Source organism: Polyodon spathula, chromosome 26 (assembly GCF_017654505.1).
Source record: "Polyodon spathula isolate WHYD16114869_AA chromosome 26, ASM1765450v1, whole genome shotgun sequence".
In the NCBI taxonomy this organism is placed as follows: Eukaryota; Metazoa; Chordata; class Actinopteri; order Acipenseriformes; family Polyodontidae; genus Polyodon; species Polyodon spathula.
The window spans coordinates 14794612-14816127 of NC_054559.1; the positions used below are offsets into that span (position 1 = coordinate 14794612).

Consider the following 21516-nt stretch of genomic DNA (forward strand, 5'->3'; position numbering starts at 1 on the left):
GAAAAGAACACGTGGGAGGGGCTCGTCCTGCAACATAACACTGTGTATGTTAAATATCAACTTTCCATGGAAATGCGATGCCAGCCTTAATATACCGAATATAATGGGCAGCTATGTCTTTCAGCGTTGTTTAAGAGGTTGATATCATCTTAGCACAGCTACTGAGATATATCAAATCCTGTATCGAGCGTTCTATCATCACGATCTTCTCAAGCCTCACATCCGTGTTTGACAGTAACATTCACTTACAAGTCAATCTCAAGGAGCAACATTTTTATTTATCTTTGCAACTGAAAATCCTGAATGTAAAGGACTTTTAACTTTGACCTAGATTGCAGTGTGGAATTTGCTTTCAAAAATCCTTCTTGAGGCACTTTGACAATGCTTCTCCGCCAGTCTGGAAACTACACCAGTTTCTATAAAGAAAACAAAACATGAATGTTAAGGAGCTTCAAATAAATGACATAGCCTTTCACCTTTCCTTTTGGTCCGGTAAATTGGCCTGTGTTAATTCCCTGTCCTGTAAGCTAATAAATGGTTCCTTTTATTTTTCTGTACTGTATGTTGTGTTCTGTCATTTGATGCATGCGGTAGATTTACATTGCATAGTATACTGGAATTCCTGTCTGTTATCAACCCTGGTAGATCCCATTGACTGAAACTTCCTTGCAACTGGGAGGCGCAGCCTCTGTATATTACAGATGTATTGGGATGCAACATCCTGCCCATTTAGACTAAGGTACGCGCTACATGTATGTGTTTGATACTTGTGTAGGCCCTGCTAACCTAGTGAATATTTCCCATATAGACCCATACTGTATATTATCTATGTGGCTCAGGAGACTGGGAAAAGTAGTTTGAGGCTGCTTCTACATTCCAACAGGTTATCTGTTTATCTTCACTTTTGGACTGGTATTTAGATAGAGGGGAAAATAACAGATTGTATACAGTATCATGGTAAAACACAAGGAAACACAGTTAACGCAATAACATATTAACTATTGGAAAACACACTTCGTCAACTGCAAAACCGTCGTGAAAATACCCCTAGTTAGGTCAACTTTTCATAGGGAGTTTCCTGCATCCAAATTGCTAATTGAAACGGAAAGCGCAACATGCACTTTATTTGTTGCCCTGCAGAAAGAGCTCTTTAGCTCTTGCACGGGTATAGACACTCCTGCGACCCGCTCAAAGTCAGGGGCACGGCGTGCTGTTTGTTTATCCCGCCAGTTGCCCGTGCTGCTCTGCTGTGGCGTACGAGAGGACGGGGAGCTGAGCGGGCCTTCGCGCAGGCGCTTTTTACTGTTGTGACTAAAAATGCCGTCGGTTTCGAAAACGGCGGCGAGCGCTTCTGCCCAAACAGAGAAACCAGCACACTACACGTAAGTAAAGCGAAAAGCAAACCGCAGCAAACGCAGCAGAAACCCCACATCGAAAACGCGTTGGCCGCAGGAAATCGATAGCATTGTAGATTTCGGCACCTTGGAGTGGATTTAAAAATGGTGCTTTTTCCTTTAGCAAATTCTTCGGAATTCACGTAAGTAAGTAAAAACGTAAAAAATTAAGAAAACGCTCCACTTATGTTTCGAGAAAACGTCTGTGTCGCGTTGCAAGCTCAGTTATTTCCCAACTAATACAACAAACGCATTGCTATTTCTTTGCACGGTCAACGGATAAGTTGGAATTTACTTTTTTTTTTATTTTTTGTTCTTCCATTTCGGCCTGATTTGCTGAAGTCTTTACGTAGCTTTCTTACGTACGTGCATGTAATTGGACTGGAGTAACGGAAAGAATCTTGCGCAGTTTTTGCATTGGATACCAAAGTGTCGTGAGCAAAGCACAGGACTTTTGTTGGCAGCATGGGGTAACATTTGTGCAACAATGGGTGACACAAAAATTCGGTCTGGTCATGTTATGGCTTTAGAATATTGCTTTTTTTAATTAACTGTGTTATTTTAGTTATTATCCTGCCTGCATCGTATACAAGAAATATGCACAGAGCGAAATCTATTGTAGCATACGGTTATGCAAAATTACTGTTGTCGGGTGGTAGTCGTACGTGCGTTTATGTGACGGATCATTATAACACATGTTGTTATTTATTGTGAACTCTGTTAGCCTAGAGCGTTACGCACAACTGTAGCGTTTGCTTAACAATTTCTTTTGATATTATTTATGCATTTATTGAAGGCGTAGTTTATTGTTTAGATTAAATATAAACGGAAAAGTCCGAAACAATGCAACACATTTCCGAGTGCGCCAAATTATGTAGCGGCTTTGTTTGTGGTCTGTATGAAAGAGTGACGTTTCTTTTGCTTATTTTTAATTGTTAGTTTTTTTTTTTTTTTTTTTTAACGCACGATCGTCTCTCGTACTTTGCAGCTATCTAAAGGAATTTCGGACGGAGCAGTGCCCGCTGTTCTTGCAACACAAGTGCACCCAGCACAGACCCTACACTTGTTTTCAATGGCATTTCCTGAACCAGAGGAGACGCAGACCGATCAGGAGGCGAGATGGGACCTTTAACTACAGCCCAGACGTGTATTGTACAAAATACGACGAAACAACAGGAATCTGCCCGGACGGAGACGAGTGAGTAGGGTTTGTTTTGATTCAAGCGTGTTAATTCAAATGCATTATTCTGACGTGATCATGTTAGTGTCGTATATTCACTGTACTGTTTGTATGTTTGTGCACTGTGGTCTTTTTTGTTGTTGCACGTAACTGCAGATTCAAACTTTAGCAGTGTGTGTGTTATGCAATGCATTTTTTTATTTATGTATTTTTAAATGATATTTGTTAATTGCTTAAAAACCTGTATCCTGGTGTGTGTTTTCTTTCTATTGTTAAATACGGTGATTTGCAAACGGCTACGAATTTCAGCTGGCTGGTTTTTGTGGTCCTGTGCTTTTTGAGAACCGAGTAAATTTTCAAAGTTTGTAAAATAATTCGGCCCTTTCTTTTGGAACAAGCGTCTCAGCCTAAGTTGTGAACTGTTCCTGTTGTGTGTGATTTGCAGAACATTGCCCGTTGTTGCTTTATTGAGACGTACAGCACACGCCCCTTCTGCCATGCCTGTGTATAGAGCAGCAGAGCGATCCTATAACAGAGAGAAACGTTTCCGTGTTCTTTTGCGAAACTAAACAACATGGGCAATGTTTTTTTTATTATTATTTGTGCGTTTCTTGGCGAGAATGCATATGCATGGCTATTATCTGTATGAAATGGAGAGACAAGCTCGCTTTTATGCAGGCCTCAGAGCGATGATACACGCCCCCTCCTTCTTTTCCTGCAGCGTGGTGACAATACTGTGTCTGCTTTATCGGTTGACATTACAAAGCACGCTGTGTCCTTTGCTATGTGTAATGTAGATAATAAGTAACCGCTGAAATTAGATTTACTTTAGTAATCTGTTCTGGACAGTTTAACTGTTAATAGTGTTTACAACATAAGTATTGTCGATTTAGGCTGGTTTTTAAATATGCAATAGTCCTGCTTAGTGCATTTTAAATATACACAATTCGCTACAAAGAAAACATGGTTAAATAAACACAGCAGTACAAGAGCCAACTTCCCAATGTGTTTAAAAAAAAAAAAAACCTCATACCTGAATTTCTGAATTTTAAGAGAGCAAAATACATCTAAACGTTGTGTTAAATTGAATGATCTAGTTGCAGCTTCAGTGTTCTGTAAGCCATAGGTCTGAGTCAGTGCTGTAAGAACAGCTGCTTTCTTGTACAGTTTCTGATCAACCAAGAATAAATAGTGTGGGTTCGCCCCTTGTAAGGCAGTTTTGATTTCTGATGTGTCATTTGGATGACAGTATTTAGTGTATGATGATAATAACTACTGTCGTCTCTTATTTGCAGTTTAGGACTTTAGTAATATAGAACCCCTTTAATCCAAAGTTCTCAGAGTACAGGGTGAGTTAATCAGGTTCTGCTGAGAACCCCAAAACTCATTTCACTTGTGAGCGCTATTCACAGACAGAGGCTGGTCCATTAGCCTGCCCCCTCCACTACACCCTACATTATAAACAGCTGGCTGTACCAGAGAACTGAAGCAGTATGGTGGTACAATAGCGCCTTCGTTCTAATGTGGGAAAATGGGTTCAGCCCCTGATTGTTTTGTGAAATACTTGGTAGTGTCTTTATATTCTGTGTTGGGATCGAAGCTTTTCGCCTGGACAGTGTTAGTAGGTGGCTCATGTCAGGCATGGCAGGTGTTGTGTGTGTACATGTTATGGTAACACTATGTAATATACTTTTAGAAGGTTTGAACCGTGGTTTGCCGACCTGATGTGTATTTTTTTTGTAAAGATGCAGGGTCTGAAACATGATAATGAAAATATGAAACCAAAGGTTGCATAGGGTTCGTCACGTGTAAACGTTGGTGTTCAGTGTGCAGTGCAGTTTGATATATTGCTGTTATTAAATAATTACATAGTACTCGTGCAGGTGCATCAAATTTAATCTAATACACAGTAATTCAGTACTTGCTAAGCAGATGCATGGCTGTGCTAAAGTCTTGTTCCAGCTAAGTATAGGGAAATTGATGAAAGGAATGTTGCAATTCCCTAGGTGTTGCTGTTTTGCAGTCAATTTTGTATGCAAAATACAGGGAACATGAATATGAGCAGGACCTATGGTTCACTGGGAGCGTGCCTGTCATAGTGGGTGCTGCACAGAGCTGGCATTGTTCACTGTGGAATATTATCTTTATCAGCGGACCATAAGCATAACAGCCAGAGAAAGATGTGTTCGAGCAATAGGGGGAGCATACTGTATATCAAAAACATTTTGATAAATGATTGGCCAGTGCATACACAGTGCATAATTTTGCTAACATTTTGCATGACTTTTGGTAACAGTGACCTACATTTTCAAAGTACTGATGCTGTATTACAGGTCCAGTTTAGGTGAAATCTGTAGACATTTGCACAGTTTTTGTCTAGTACAGGTTTACTTCAGAGTTTATGATTAGCTTTGTATGGTTTAGCTTTGTATGGCCATTAGTAACATAATGTTTAATGATGCATGCATCCAGCAATGTGATAACACCCACTGTCGGTGTTTAATGCCGTCACAAGTTGTTTGCCTGCATATTTTAGTGTCATTAAACAGCACTGATGTTTCAGCTGCTGCTAGCCAGCATGACATGCTATTTATCATTTTTTGTCTTTTTTTTTTTTTTCTTAAAATGAAGATTGAATTGAGGTCTAGTTCGTTCCATCTCTTAGCAACCATAAATCGCCTCTAATTTAACTGTTGCGATTGCTTCAGAAATGTAGCAGTAAGTCACAGGCTGTGAAAGACCTGCTGTACAGTTCATTTGTGCTCTTCCCTTGTGAGACGGGGCTTCTTGAAATCAGTGCATCTTCCTTTTTTAATAAACCGATTGCTTGTTATGCGCATGGTTACAAGCTAGGGCTTGCATGTTGGGGAGTGTGAGTACTATTTTGCAATGTAAATATTTGAGATGTGCTTTTAAAGAGGGACACAGAAAAACAAACCTATTTCATACTCTGCCTGCACTTATTATTGCTCACTGAATAATTAGGCTGCAGGGCCACTTCAAGTATGCTGTTGCTTCCCATTGCTTCTCAGTGAAGTGCTGAAGAGAAACTGTAACACTGTTTACCTGTTGTCTTCAGGCTGGTTAGATTGGAAAGGATTGTTCTATTTATTTAATGGAGCCATCCCATCTTTGTGAATTAAGTGGTCAGGAAAGGTGATAAGCAGTGAGACTGGCTGGGCATGCAATCTCACTTTAATCCTTAGTCCAAGACTCCCATTGCACAGCAGTGAAGTCCATTCCTGGTCTTAGTTAATAACACCTGACCTGAATTTTGGAGACCGTTGACGTCTTACGCTCAGGTGTGACAGGTCAAACTTATTCTAAAGCCTGTGGTGGTTGAAATAGCTGTGCAATAGGAACCTTATTACCATCTCTAATACCTACCATTGAACAGCTGGTTTGCTCTGTCATAACATTCAGTGATTTTATTTATTCATTTTATTAATTTATTTCCTGCTCTCCCGTCTCTTCTAATCATTCATCAGAGTACACTGTTTTAGCTGAATTAAATCTGCTGAACACAAGAAGTTAATCGTTTCACATTGTCTTTCTCTCATTTTCTTTCTGTTTCAGCTGCCCCTATCTGCATCGAACAACAGGTGACACGGAACGAAAGTATCATTTGCGCTATTACAAGACTGGCACTTGTATCCACGAAACAGATGCCCGGGGGCACTGTGTAAAGAACGGGCTCCACTGTGCCTTTGCTCATGGCCCACATGATCTTAGACCTCCAGTATACGATATAAGGTATATGTATAGAGATAGAGAGATTTGCATTGCTTGATTCGTGGATATCAAAAATGTGGTTGCAGTTTACTGTAGCAATCTGTAAGATATTACAAGTGTTGCGGGGATAAAGTTCGCGTTTTAATGTAGTGCAGAGTAAGAAAAATAAAGGGGGGAGGGGGGTGGTTTGGTATATCTTTTGGCCAAGATGCAACATCTGGCGACTAGTTTAACTGTTCAAGATGAAGCAATTCTCCTTCCCATGCATTTCTCTGAATGCTTCCCCATGGGTTTCAATGAAGAAAGCCTATTTTGATATTCCAACTTGAGCAATTTGTTTTGTAGATAATAGGGGTGAGTCCGAATGTTGGAGTGTTCTCTTTAGTTTTCCAGGTTGTACAGCATGTTTTGAACAGTCTGTTCTCTCGGCTGCTGATGTTCCAGGTTTTCAAACCTGCTCTTGAATTCAGTTTTATTAATGGCGCTGCTGTCCTTATCTTTGCAGTGGCTTTAAAAAAGATACCAAATCCCCTTTAATAACTGTGTGCTGTTATTGAATGCTAACATACAATGCAAAAGACATCTGTGAACACGGTGGCTGAGAGTGGTGCTTTTTAAATGCCACTAAGTGCATGGCAGCAGCAGTCGAAAGAGGAAATGGTCAGTTCCCTGTCTCTCTCTCTCGTGTACAATTCTGAACTTTCTGCTACTGCACAGCCAGGGGGATTTCCAGGGCTGCAGCGCTAAAAACAATAAGCATCCTGTTGTCTTTAGTTCTGCCCGCTATGTGTGGTCTTGTCATGTAGGTGAAGTGCTTTTAAAAGTCTAGTTTTTGTTTGTTGTTTTCACATCACTAATAAGAGTTCTGGAGCGCACTGCACAGTAACACAAAAGGCCTCTGATCAGCACAGCAAGATACTGTGTCTGCCAGGATCTTACACCTATGTGGGAACTGGCAGTCCTAATGAACTGGACACAAAGCTTGATTTTATTGCCTTCTGCAGGGATATAGAATAAAAACCAAAAGCATGTCTAAATGCTGTATTTTGTGTTTTATGATAAAAAAAAAATGTAACGTTCTTGTTGTTGAACATCAGAATCTAGGGGTGTATACAGTAGAAGTGTTCCATATCCCGTTTCTGGATATACTTCGTGGTGTGCTGGTGCTTCATCATAGCGATGGTTCTAGTTGGGGGGGGGGGGGGGGGGGGGGGGGGGGGGGGGTATTTTGAATGTTTCTAAAATACTTTCAGTATTACTGTATCAATTACACATGCCCTAGAAAACACTTGTGAGTATTGGCAGTGGCTTTGGTGGTTTAGCAGGTTGGGGATGTTATTGCACAGCCACAGTATTTAGAGAAGTGGAGCACTTCCTGTAAGATGTGTGCGTGTGTATGCATGTGTGTGCGTGCGCTGGCCTTTTAAACAGTGCCCTGAAATGAATACAATGCTGTGTATAACCTGTGTACTCCGTTTTGAATAATGCAGAATGTTTACTTTTATATCATTAAGCATGCTTTCTATTTCGGTTAACATTTGAGACAGGAGGACTGCTATTCTGTTACTTTTGATCCCTTTTTTCCCCAGCGAGCCCTGCATCCCAATACCATAGTTTTCCTGCACAGAATTGCATTTTATATACAGTGTAGCAACTTATGGTTCTTAATCATGTGTGCATTTCCAGATTATATAAAAAAATACATATGATTTCCACATTACCATATAAACACCTGTCTATTGAAGTGTCCTTGTGCATCATAGCCATAACATCTGTACTGCTATGCACTGTCAAGATAGGCTGCTAGTTATATATTTTGCTGTCAAATAAAAAAATTGTGATGAAAAAAATCTGCAGCTTGATATAACACACTGTAGAACCAGATCTGCTGCTCTGGATGTGTAGAGGTTCTGTCTAGTGTTCTAGTTGCTTAGCAACACCTGTTCATTCTATGCATGAAGGCAATTTGAATTTGCCCACACACATTCATTTTGTTGTGTGCACAATGCTGTTAAAGTTATGGCTGTAAAGAGCTAAACATTTAAACAGTAAAAGCAAATAAAAAACCCTGAACGTCATAATATCTTAACGTTAACTTTAACCTAGAATTTTAATATCTTTTAGCTGAAAAACACATTTTACAAGGATTGAACACTATATGTGGAAATGTATTTAAAATTTGAAATAAACACAAAAATATAACATAACGGTAAGCGTTCTGGAGCATTTGTGCAAAAGGTTTAAAAGGTGCATCTCTTGGGCACGGCTGTTCCTGTTCTAACAGTGGCAGCTCTTGTTTAAATGATTTGCAGAGAGCTGCAGGCGCAGGAGGCTCTGCAGAACGGGCAGCTTGGAGCTGGGGAGGGGATTCCAGACCTGCAGCCGGGGGTGCTGGCCAGCCAAGCAATGATTGAGAAAACCCTCAGCGAGGACCCCAGGTGGCAGGGTAAGACAGCACAGCCCTCACCCTGCACCCATCACCCTGCCTCGTGGGATCAGCGTCCGAAATGAAAAAGACACTCAAATATCATAAGAAATGCTGTTATGCATGTCTTTGGGATTTTTATCAATTGGTAGTCTACTGTGTACAAGACAGCACTTACGGCAAAATAAGATGTACTGGATTGTTTTGAAATCTGCCATTCTGATTTCATTCAATAATAATAAGAAACAAAAATGTATTGGTACATTTCATAATGTTTTTTTTCTTTCTTGACACTGACCCCTACTGGAATTATACGTTACTGACATGCAGTTGTAATTAAAAATATATATATAATGAAGAACTAGGATGTTTTTTTTTTTCTTTTTTCACAACTTTGGGTAAAAATGTCTACGTTTTCATGCAGATACCAACTTTGTGTTGGCAAACTACAAGACGGAGCAATGCACGAAGCCCCCGCGCCTCTGTCGCCAGGGGTATGCCTGCCCACACTATCACAATAGCCGGGACAGGAGGAGAAATCCGAGAAAATTCAAATACAGGTATGAACAAATATTTTGACGTATGGGCATTTGTCGGGACAGGCTGTTCTGTTTCTTGTGATTGTAGGTCATTTTGTACTTCGTGTAGGACATGCATGTTAATAGCAGTCTTGTTTTTTGTACTTCTTTTTTAGATCGACGCCGTGTCCTAATGTAAAGCATGGGGATGAGTGGGGAGAGCCCTCCAAGTGCGACAGTGGAGATCAGTGTCAGTATTGCCACTCGCGCACCGAACAGCAGTTCCACCCCGAGGTAAGGACGTTGCTTCCACAACTTCAAACAAACGCCCAGTAGTAAGATAAGAGAAACGAAGCCAGCGTTTCCACAACTCGTCTTCCTCAGTGTCTTCGTTCCGTCAAGTTTTGGAACTGCTTAATGTTTTTGCTGTTGTTGTGTCTAGTTCGTTTCTTATGCAGATGATATGATTTCATCACATTTTTTAAAAGCATGTATTTATTTGTATTTAGATTTACAAGTCCACAAAATGCAATGACATGCGCCAAACAGGATATTGCCCACGTGGTCCCTTCTGTGCCTTTGCACATGTGGAAAGTAAGTCATTTTACCAAAAAGCTTATTGTGTGGTCTATTAGTAGATACTTAATGAAACCATAAAAAGCATAACAACCTTGATTTGAATGTCCATAAATGTAAAAGTTCTACCTAAATGCTTGTAGTTTTCAAACCATTTTGCAGCCTCGGACGAAGTGCTGAGTCTGTGTGCTTTTTTTTAGGAATCCCGTCCACGGAAGAGACCATGAGTTCGTTGCTCACTGTGATACATAGTGGATCCCAGCCCAAGACAGGCTCTCAGCACTATACAGACAGCACAGTTAACAACTGGGGGAGCAGTGCCGACTGTGTCAGCAGCACTACTAACAATGGACAAACCGGAAATGTATGTGCATCATCAGAAGCCTGCTTTATTTTCATTGTTTTCTTGTTTTAGTTAGATTTAAGGTTGGAGTTCATGTGACAGGGATAAAAATGACGAGGTTGCTATTTTTTAATAGCGACTTTAAAGAACTATCTTATTTTTAATTTATGTGACAGTTGCTTTGGAATTTTGTTTGTGTCAATTAATTGTACCTGTTTTTATAAATGTTCTGTCTTGTAAAGTTATTGATATAAAGACAGCGATGCCATTCAGTCTAACCCTATGATTTACGTTTGTAGCAGTATGCAGGTCATTAGGAGCTACAGTGCACCCCTAAACAGAATTTGGTAACTTGAGCATCTGTATATTATATAGAGAATGATGTTAACTATGTTTGTACGAACCATCAATAATAGTGGTTTATATAAAGTAAAGGGCAGTTAGCCACTAAAGAAATGAGTCGCCAATGATCTCCTTTTGTGTTGCACAGCAGTGGCAGCCACATTGCTGCTGTGCAGTGCAGCCATTCGTGGTACGATGCTACTTTTGACCCGCCTCTGTCTGACACACAGTACAGACTGGTTCATCCAGGTGTTTGTCACTTTTACAAGTCCACCATACAGGAGTTGAAATGTCTGTTCTGTACCTTGAGTTTCATGTGTGCAGCATTTAAACCGGGACTCAAGTGCCAAGTCATGTATACGCAGAAAAAAAAAAAAGGGTTTATGATGTCTGGTACACGTTGTAAAATATCTTTTAATAAAAAAAATACATTGTTAACCATAACATTTTACCCAACACCTGTATTGTGGGCATCATGTTCTGTGTAACAGTAAGATAAAGGGTAAGATCAAATAGCTCACAATAAGATAAAGGCTAGTGTTTTTATTTATTTATCGTTTCTGTCTCTTACAGCTGCACATAAATTAGTACTATGTGTGGTGTTTGTACTGATAAGGTGTACACAGGTTTATTTTTTTAATGTTAAGTTTTAAATACTCTTAACAATTGTCAGTTTTACTTTTGTGGCCATTTATCTTTTATTCTTCACCATCAGAGACCTTCAGCGTTTTGATTAGAGGTTAGATCAGACAACAGTTTAGCGCTCGTAGAGTCTGTGTGTGTGTATTATAATTTGTGTGTTATCTGACTCTACATGCTACAGTATACCTCTATGCATAATTATGTAATTCGTTTTTTAATCCTCCGTTTTCCTTTTTATTCACATACTTCTCGACACTATAGAAGTCATTTTCGAGAACAGCTTGCTCGCTGCTTTATTCTTCTTATTATTTAGATCTGAAGCCGTCTGTGTAATTGCTCAAGGCTCAGCCGAGCTGTGATGACAGCACAGAGCTTGCACTTGGTCTGGCCATTTCTGCTGTTCTGGCCCAGTTGATTGACACATTGAAACTTCCCTTCAATCTCCCATCATCTTTTTTTTTTTATATATTTTATGAAGCCACTTGCAAATCAACAGGGCTTGCACTTCCACTGATGGCTTTCCACTGCCAGGTGCTTTAGCGCAGCAAGCTCAGCGCTGCTGCAGCTCTGAAACTCTTTTAAGACGCTGCTCTGTGCTTCTCTCCTTCAGGTTTCATGCTCTAGTAGTCCGACTGTAACATCAAGCTCAGGAAGCAACAGTTCATTATCCCCTATTGGACCCGTCAGCAGGCCCAAATGCTTTACTAGTGGTAGCTTATGTTCAGAGTCCACCACGCCCAATGTCTCTTCTCCAACGTCTAGCTACCCAAAAGCACCTGGCTTTGAACGCGAGGATCAGGTATATAAAGATTCATTTCTCCTTTAACACTCCTGACTGGGGATTTGTTGGCGACTAGTGGCCAGTTTGAAATTAAGCTCAGAGACACAGGGACACTCACGCATGTTTACAGGAGTTTGTTCATTTTTTTTTAGTTGTATTGTTCTTATTATCAGTGAGATTCCGCCAAGGTTAGTGGCAGAAAGCTCCCGAAACCTACAGTACAAAGAAACGTCTTTGAAGGGGGGCAGCCGATTAATAACACCCCCTACCCCTACCTCCCGTTTTTCTACTGAAGGCCATATCGGTGTTGCTGAGGTCTCGACCTTTGTGCATGGTGAACGAGAGGCAGGGAACAATGCGATCTAGTATGCATCAGATGAATTGTGCATGGTTGTATTGACAGGGAAATAGATTTGTCAAATTGACGGGGGCTGCGGGATGTACTGTGTTTGTTTTCATTAAATATATTTAAATTGCACCCCCCCCTTTATTCCTCTTTTTTTTTAAAGTCTATACCATCATATGCTACACGTGTATTATAATATGCGTCAATTTTAACATAATGCCCCCCCCTTTTTTTTTATAGGCGAAGAGTCTGAAGAGTCATCCACTGGATGGTAATCCGAAAATAAATGACCAAGAAAAACAGGTGAGCTGTGGCCGGTCACTCATTCGTACGGGTAGCAGTGTTCTATAAAAGCACGAACACACAGCAGGATGTTCGTATACGCTCCATTATCCACACACCTGGTCAAGTGAATCGGGCAGAGTGGTTCTAATCTGTGCTGGTACTGTGACATGTCTTCACAGGGTGGAACACTTGTTAGCCAATGAGCTTCAACTTTATAATACTGTCTTCTGTGAGCTGAAGTTACTGTGACTTTCCACATGAGGGCAGTACTATAGTACAGCACTGGTTGTATAGAAACACCATTGTTCCTGCACCTGCGAGTTTTAGGCTGTTATAATAGAGAGCTCCTGTTTGTTTGCTGGGATTAAGACTCCCCTAAGCACTGTCCTCATGTACTGCATCTGTAACAAGCATTAGACAGGACTTGTCCAACTCACCAAATAAACCAGGTGCTTGGTGGTTCCTGTAGTCAATGTTTTCTTGTCTTGCTTTGTTTCCAGAACCTTATTAGTGTTTTTTCAGCGGCTAACCCCCTGGCTTCGAGTATCACTTCCAGTATTACTTCAAGCCTGGCCTCTAGTATTGGCTCTGATAGTTCCTCCCCCACAGCTTTGTCAACGATGAACGCCAAAGCTACTCCGTTCTACCCAGGTAGCAATACAGTTGAATCGGTAATCGGTAAGTTTACTTGATTTATTTTACAATAATAAACTAAAACGAACCCTGTAACGCTGAATGCTGTATTTGGGTTATCACACTGTAATTTAGCATTTTATTTATTAGATATGTTTTTACCAAATTTTTCCCCCAAAAATATTTTTCTGACATCTACAGCTAAAACTTTTGTAGTAAGAGACCAACTTACAGGTCACTTGTGTGTTACAGTAAAATAAATTTAGCTGGAAAGCAACGTTTGGCATTATGGAGTTAAAGTCCAGTTCACACGCATGTATACATTTTGAAAGATGTGTGCAGGTATGATAGTTTGAGGGTCCACAGATGTTGCAATCATATTTTCTCACCATTGCATAAGTGATTTCTGGATCGTGAGTGTGTGTATAATGAAAGTGTTACGCCTTTCGTTGGAACATTCTGGCATCTGGACAGGCTTCCACATCCATGTCCAGATTATTATACTTTCAATAACTTGTGCTACAAGGAATGTCTTGTGAAGAATGACGTGCGTATGGCTGGACAGACACACACCCTTCACAATATCTGTCTAGATGAGATATACAGCTGCAGATATTAAAGCAATCAAGCTTTGAAACTCTCAGAAGTGTCTTTGTGTTGCCAGTACCTGACTGAGTCAGTGGCACCAGACAGCTGTTGTCATGTGATGGGGCGTGTTGTGATTAGCTGGTGCATGGGGAGAGGGAGAGGGAGAGACTGACCAGGCTGCTGCACACAGTGAGTCAGCACTTGGAAGGCTGGATAGTTAAACACTTTAACCACTAAACCACACACTGCAGACCAGGTGAGGGCTTTTCATTGTGTTCGATGCTTCATTCCTGGGGTTTGTGTTTTAATAAAACTTTATAAAACTCTCCTTTTCCCTGAAAAAAAAAAGTTATTGTTTTTAAATAACTAAAAGTGATATCAATAAATAAGTTTACAGATTACCGAGGTTTCCTTTTGTATATAGTTCAATTATTATTATTTTTTAAAATTTGGTCATTTTAATTAAATTGCCTTTATTTAAATGTACTGGAAAGGTGTAAATGGGGAAAGTGTTTTAAGTACTGGTAATTTGGAGCTCTGTTTAAACATCCACCCTTTTTTGTTTAAGTATACAGTACAGTTAACTGGTAATAGTAAATCCCAGTTCAGTAGTGTGCAATAGTATTGAGTATGTATAGAATATGAACTAAAGCTTAATATAAAGCCTATCTTGTCTTATGCAAGTAGTTAGATATTTTGTGGTGGTTACCACTGTTTTGCAAGCGTTATGTTTTGGTTGTAGAAAAGAAAAATTATTCTGATTTAATAAAATAAGCAAACCAGACCCACAGGGCCTCCCCTAATCTCCCTGTTCTGACCGTCCTCTCGCTGGGTCTGAATTCCCGTCTGCTAGCTAACACGTGGATCCAGGAGCTGCAGTTACTATAGCGGTGCTCCCTGCCCTTTAGAATTGCCTTTCCGCTAGGAGCTGCTTTAGGGTTGCATGAGTCTAATAGGCGTGTGACCTAGCTAAGGTGGTCTTAAACATTTTAATAGTGAGCGCCAGTGTTTCTGCTGTCATCTGCAGCAGTCTCATAATTCTGCACTCTGAATGGCTAGTCAGTTAGACCGTCATTATTGTATGCCACCTTTTTAAATGAGTGCAGTTTGGGTTTTGTACTTTTTAAAATGGATTACTTGTGTCCTGATTTGACGTGTTTTTTTTTTTTTGTTTTTTTTTGTGTGTCACATATTAATGTCCAAGCGAGAACCTAAGACTGAGTGACATAAATGTAGCGTTTCTTGATAAAGAATTGGAAGAACAAGAAAACGGTGACCTAGGATTAAGAAGTAAGCAAACTTTTTATAGCAGGATGGTTATTTATAAGCGGAAAAGGTCATAACTGAGTGTAGATAACACTGTGTTCCCCTGAAGAGCGTGCCAAGTTAATTAAAGGCTTTCAGAGGTGCATGTTGTGTTTTGGTAGCAACAGCCAGGGAATACCCTACAGCGGTTCTTCCCAAACCTGCTCTTCGCGAACCCCTGTGTCTTTATTCCAACTGAGCTCTCAATTACTTAACTGAACCCTTAATTGAACTGATCATTTGCTTCATTTCACTTTTTTCAATTTTTTTCTCAGCTCCTACAAAGTGGCAGATCTCAAGTTATTTATAAAATGTTATAGTTAACTTGACATCTGCAACTTCAAGAGCTGAGAACAATTAGAAAGGTCAAATGATTAGTTCAATTGGAATGAAAATCAGAAGACCCTGGGGTCCTGAGGAGCGGGTTTGGGAAGCCCTGCCCTACCTCTTCTCGGAGCCCTGACCATTTGATTTGTATCCCCCGCCCCTTTCTGTCTGACAGACCAGAGGTTATTGGGAGGCTCCGCCCCAGTGAATATCCCCGGCTCTCTTGCTCGTTCCTGTTCTCTGCACTGCTCGTCCTCCCTCTCTGCCTCTCCGCTGAGCTCTCTGTCTCAGTCCCTCTCCCAGTCTCTGCTCTCCTCTGCAATGGCTCCCCACCAGCAGCAGCCCCAGCCAGCCAAGTCCGAGCTCGGGCTGCTGGGCCCATCAGCCGGCTCCTCTCAGAACTCCTTAGGTAAGAAGAAAAGGATTTCTGACCCGTGTCACAAACCTGGCTTTATAAACACAGCATTTAACAAAACATTCCTGAAAGCAAGCCCTAATGTGAATAGAGCCCTAATGTAGCAGGGATAAACATTAGATTCCTATTGCGTAGCTGTTTCAACCGTTCCAGTTTTTACTATTAGATTGATTAGCCACAGTGTGTATAGGTAACAAACTCAGGTCTTAGCAAAACTTGGAATGGGACAAACTGCTATGCAATGGGAGTCTGATTTCCATCCCTGTGTTGCATTTGCTTTTTTGGGGTTAATTCAGTTGATCCAAAGAACAATGCAGCTGTATATGAAATTTATGAGAGAGACTCCCAGACACTGTTGGAGATGTTTTTGTCTTTTTGTAACCTTCGTACCCTATTTTAACACAGAGAGTAAGTGTAGATCAGTGCAGTAGACCACACTTTTTGTTTTCCTGTCATTGTACCAACATGTGTTTCTCACACTATCATTTTTCAAATAACAATAATCTTGTTGAAGTTTTTAAGTGCTTTTAAAGGTATGTTTTATTTCAATACAATTGTGTCTTCTCCTCTCTCTCTCTCTCTCTGTCTGTCTGTCTGTCCCTCTCTCTCCTCTCTGTGTCTGTCTGTCTCTCTCTCTCTGTAGGTTTGAACGGTGGAACTGGTAGTATTTGGGATTTTGGCAGTGGAAGTTTCTCTCCCACTCCATCGCCTGCAGCTCCGGGCACCAGCACCGCTGATCTGGCAAGGTTGCAAAAGGAACTAGATGAGGCTAAAATGAAAATGAAGCAGTGGGAGGATTCATGGCAACAGGTTAAACAGGTTGGTCCTAAGTGGAAGCGTCTGACCACATTCGCTGGGGATGCATATCCCTGCAGGCACATATACAGATCACAATGTGTAACTGATACCCTTTGGTGCGGGGGACGTGCATGTCTCCTGAATATGTTGTCTGATTTCATTATCAGTAGCTATTGTAGAAATTGTCCTGGGGTGTGGGAGGCGGGATACCTTTAGAAAGTAACAAAGTCAAACACCAAGTGGCTGCTAGCTGAATATGGTGCCACATTCAACTTCAGAGGCTATAATTATTCTAGGGTTTCTGTTGTAGATTTCATCTTTGTTTTACTCTACACTGGTCCTTGTCATGCGTTTGCATGCTGTCTGTGTTACAGGCTTGCAACGCCTGGCAAACAGAAGCCCAGGAAGCAAAAGATCAAGCGAAATCCGCTGAAGCCGAGAGGCTGCTCGCCTTCCAAAAGAGGGATGATGCCAAGCGCAAGCTGAAAAAGCTTCAGGAGGACTTTGATGCAATGTGCAGGTCGCCCAGTATGCCTCTTCTACAGAGTTACGGAGACATCGACAAAATCCCTTTACCAAAGCTTCACTCAATCCAGCGCCAGCTGAGAGCAGACCTGGACTTGGTAGACGGGGTAAGGTTTCAAAAATCACTGTTCGTTTCCTGTCGAGCTGGTGGATGATTTCAGTTCCCTTAAGCAACTTGTTTGTTTGTTTGTTTGTTTGTTTATTTATTTATTTGACAGGGGCACCATACAATTTTCTAACATTTTGTGCCAGGTCAGAAGATTGCACCCAGATTTAGCTGTAAGCTCATTTTCATTGGCAGTCCCTGGACAAGCACAGAAAATAATACAAGTAAAGTAACAGTCACAGAAGGGAATATAATTGGGCATCAGATAATTGTATAAGAAGGAAAAATAAAATATGAGAGAGAGAGAGGCAGATGAAAAGACACAGCAGACATAAAAGCAAATTAAGGATTATAAACATTTAAAATAGGCAAGTAATAGAATAACACAGAAACATCCCAGAACAGCCCCATCCTTTCCCGATATTCTTATCCAATTGCTGCCGCTCACACCAGCAGGGAAGATGCGTCTGTATCAATCCTGAATCGAAGAAGGTGTCCGTCCTTAATTGGTCTCCATTTTACAAGAAGGCATATTACTTTTTTTTTTTATTGTTGTTGTTGTTGTTATTAGTATTATTTTTATTATTATTATTAGAAGTTAATGGTGTAATTATTATTTAGAAGTTGTTGTTATAAGAAGCTATACTATTTTTAGTGAATTATTAAAACAATAATACATTTGCAGTGTCTTTTTTTTTTTTTACCATCAGGTTTGTAATGGATTCTCAACTTTTTCTCATCACACAGGTGATATACCAGCTTCAGTCAAAGAAATGTGTAGCATGCCAAAAGCATGACCGCCATGTCGTTCTGCAGCCTTGCCAGCATTATGTACTCTGTGAGAACTGCGCACTTAGCAAAACAGAATGTCCTTTCTGTAACACAAAAATAATGAAGTGGTGAGATAGACACATTCAAGGTACTATTTCTGGATCCAGCCCTTTTAAAGAACTACTAATATATTATGCTAACAACAGTTTAAAATATAGCTTCTTTGTGTGTGTGTGTTTCAGTATTTCCTATAGTAATTCAGTTGATAGGTATATTAGACAGATTGTAATGGTGTTTGACTGGTACAGCTGTGGGAAGTTAATTCCCATATTAACATTTATATTTAAAAATTTTTTTTAAAAAGTAACTTTCGCTTTTTCTCGACAATCCAAGGCAACTGAACGCTGTTTCCCTGTGATTTTGCCTTCTCCCTTTATAACCCTGATTGAAAGGAGAGCTAGCCAAGGCATTCCTCGTATTGGCATTAGAACAGATCCCACTTCTATTATCTATAGAATATATATATTTTTTGACAGATTTTTATAGATAGGTTATAAAGTTGTTTTTGCTTCCTGTTACCTAATCACTTCCTGTTCCATAGGTCAGTGTCATGCCAATTATCGACTTAATCATAACATGTGACTTGCTGCATGTTAAGTGAGTGGTTTCCAGGAAGTAATCTCCAAGGCTGGTTTCAAAGACGTTTATTAGAACGAATTGGTGCTAATTAGGGCTTGTGAAACCAGCCGATTTTATTTGATAGGAAATTGATTTTCAAAGCCTTGATTTCGTCACTGTCGGTACCTGAATGTATCAGTCAAACACTCTTTTACTAGTTATGTGAAGAAGTTTAATTTCTTGTAAAAGCACTTTTGTAAACTTGGGGATTTGTTATAGATGATTTATAGAATTAGTTTTAAGCTGCTTTGTAGTATTTTTGTTTTAGTTTTTTTTTTTTTCTAAATATGCTACAATATGAAGCTTTGGTTGTGTACTGTGAAACTTGATAGAATATTTAATATTCAATTTCTTACTGGTAAATCATGGTATAGTTAAATATATTGTTAAAGATTTCATATTCTTAAAAAAAAAAAACCAAAAAAAAAAAAAAAAAAAAAACCCGTAGTACTTATGAAATATATAAATAGTATTGTTGAACTTGCTTAGGATTTTTACATTTTTTTAATTTAAACTTAAGTGCAAACTTAATGCTTCTAAGCATAAACCAGCAGTTGGAACGATATCATAAAGGCACATACGCTAACAATGCATTTAGGAAATCTATTGCCATTTTTAGTTCCTGTTTTTCTTTTATTGTTCGTTTTGTTGGTGGAATTTGTTTGATTCGTGCACCAAACCCGTGGTATTGCGTGGCTGTATTTTCTTTGCAGAGACTTTGTTTTGTAGAACTCCTAGCCTCTCGAAACTGTTAAGAGTGTATCCGATACATGGCCACTCAAACCAAGTGCCTGCCTTAAAAAAAAAAAAAAATAATAATAATAATTATATTCAGCTTCTGTAGGTAATGCAAGATTGCAGTTCAATTGCTACAGTTTTGAACAAAGAAAGACGTGATTAATAAATATAAAATTATAGATTGTTTTTTCTCTATTATAAGGGAAAGAAAAATTCTCATGATTTACTGAAAATCATGATTTTAACAAACGGCACAAAATCAGAATCAGGTTTGGTAATAAGACTCCCATTGCATAGCAGTTGCACGCCTGAGCTTGTTGCATCTACACTGTGGCTTGTAGGAAAACCTGGATTGGGTGATAGTGCTATGCAATAGGAGTCTTATTGCCGTCCCTGAAAGTGTTGGTCAAGTGATTGCTGATCTGATATCAAGCCTAGTATCCTGCTTCATTTCCAGTTGTCAGGCAGTGGTGCTTTTGTTTTGTTTTTTTGTTATTTTAGATGGATTCTTTTTTTTTTTTTTTTTTTTACATAGCTACGGTATGAATATCAATTCAAAAAGACGACCATCTTTACTTTATCTGGTTAGGAGTATGCAATTCAGGAAAAATGAAAAACTTTTACTGTATGTGTGAGAACTGGCTCTGTTTGCTAAACTTTTGATAAAAGTGATGGTTCTCGGACTGTCCGTACAAAAGAGATGGTGTTAATATGTAAACTGTATTGTCAAATAACACCGTGTAATGTGCTTAGGGTTAAACAAATTTAAATGACCTACTACTGTGTTCACAAGATGTGTTTGTGTTCATATTGTTCTATTGTGTCTAGCTGCAGTCCATTAACATTTACAGCAATGAGTATGGTTAGCAGAAAACATTTTGTGCTTAAGTTAAAGTTTACAATCAGTCTTGCTTAACGCTGTGCTCTGGAAAGGACTAAATTAACAAGCTGATTATTCTGTTTTCACTAGCCTCCTTCGAAGGGGTTTGTTCAGAAGTTAAAATATGTGTGTGTGTGTGTCTAATATATATATATATATATATATATATTATATATAATATATATATATATATTATTAATATATATATATATATTATAATATAGTATTATTTATTTTTTAAACCAAAGCAGTCAACTTTTGTTGCCCAATTTCTGTATTAATCAGAAAAGAATTCTATATAAATAAAAAGAATCGCTTACAGTAATTTCAGATGTTTTGTTTGGAATAAACAGGAAAGAACAATTTCTGCTGATTTGCTTTTGTTGCCAATATTAATGGACTCCATCTCATTTGTAGTTTTTACCAAAGACCTTTTCTGTTCTAGAATAACCTTTTGTTTTTAACATTCCGAGCAAGAAACAGCTAGAAATGAATTTTTGTGAAAATTGACCAAATGTAATATTGTGTTAAAATTAACTTGAGTATTTATAATAACAAAACATGCTTTTTTTCATTTAAAAATAAATACAAGATATGCTTAAAGGTATAAATGTTGAATGCAAGCGTTTCAACAGCTGTATTCAAGTTATAGTGAAGGATTGTTCAAGAAATTAATGACCGTTTGTATTCTTAAGTGGCCATAAGGATCAATGTTTTTTTTTTTTTTTTTTTTTTTTTTTTTTTAAAAGTACTTAAGTAAAGTAGTGCAGTTTTCTTTTCTTGTGTGCTAAACTGTCAGTTATTGTAACCCTTCTTATCTATTTTGCATATTAGTAGTTGTGCACAACTATTTGCTGTCAGGAGTACCTGTATTTGAACTGTCTTGAGTCTCCACTTGGCTTGCTTTAAAGCATGGCTTGTTAAACTGTTCACCTCCTTGAAATAAAACAATAAACTGGTGAAATATTGTAGTTGATTGGGCAGTAAAAAAATAAAAAAAACATACAAAAGTAAATAAATAAAGCACACCTCTGTAGTCTGTTTCATTGCCGAAGTATATCTTGTCCCTGCGCTTTGTAGCCACGTTACAGAAACGCAAAGAGATTAGAATTTTTAGATCGCTTCTAAGGTAGCACAGACACAAAAATAAGAACCCTCAAACCTACCATCTTTAATACACCAGCTGAG

At 39.2% G+C, this 21516-nt stretch overlaps 1 protein-coding gene across 1 annotated transcript; it reads left to right on the forward strand.

Annotated features, from left to right (window-relative positions):
* Positions 1-1188: 1188 nt before the first annotated feature.
* Positions 1189-19152, forward strand: LOC121300745 (putative E3 ubiquitin-protein ligase UNKL). The gene is made up of 17 exons (XM_041229520.1): positions 1189-1382; positions 2383-2592; positions 6151-6327; positions 8619-8752; positions 9156-9291; positions 9426-9543; positions 9759-9843; positions 10026-10189; positions 11763-11951; positions 12520-12582; positions 13065-13246; positions 13432-13438; positions 14994-15075; positions 15593-15826; positions 16476-16651; positions 17005-17262; positions 18009-19152. Exons 1-17 carry the CDS (start codon positions 1318-1320, stop codon positions 18162-18164), a joined length of 2436 nt encoding a protein of 811 aa, XP_041085454.1. The 5' UTR covers positions 1189-1317; the 3' UTR covers positions 18165-19152.
* The last annotated feature ends 2364 nt before the right edge of the window (positions 19153-21516 follow it).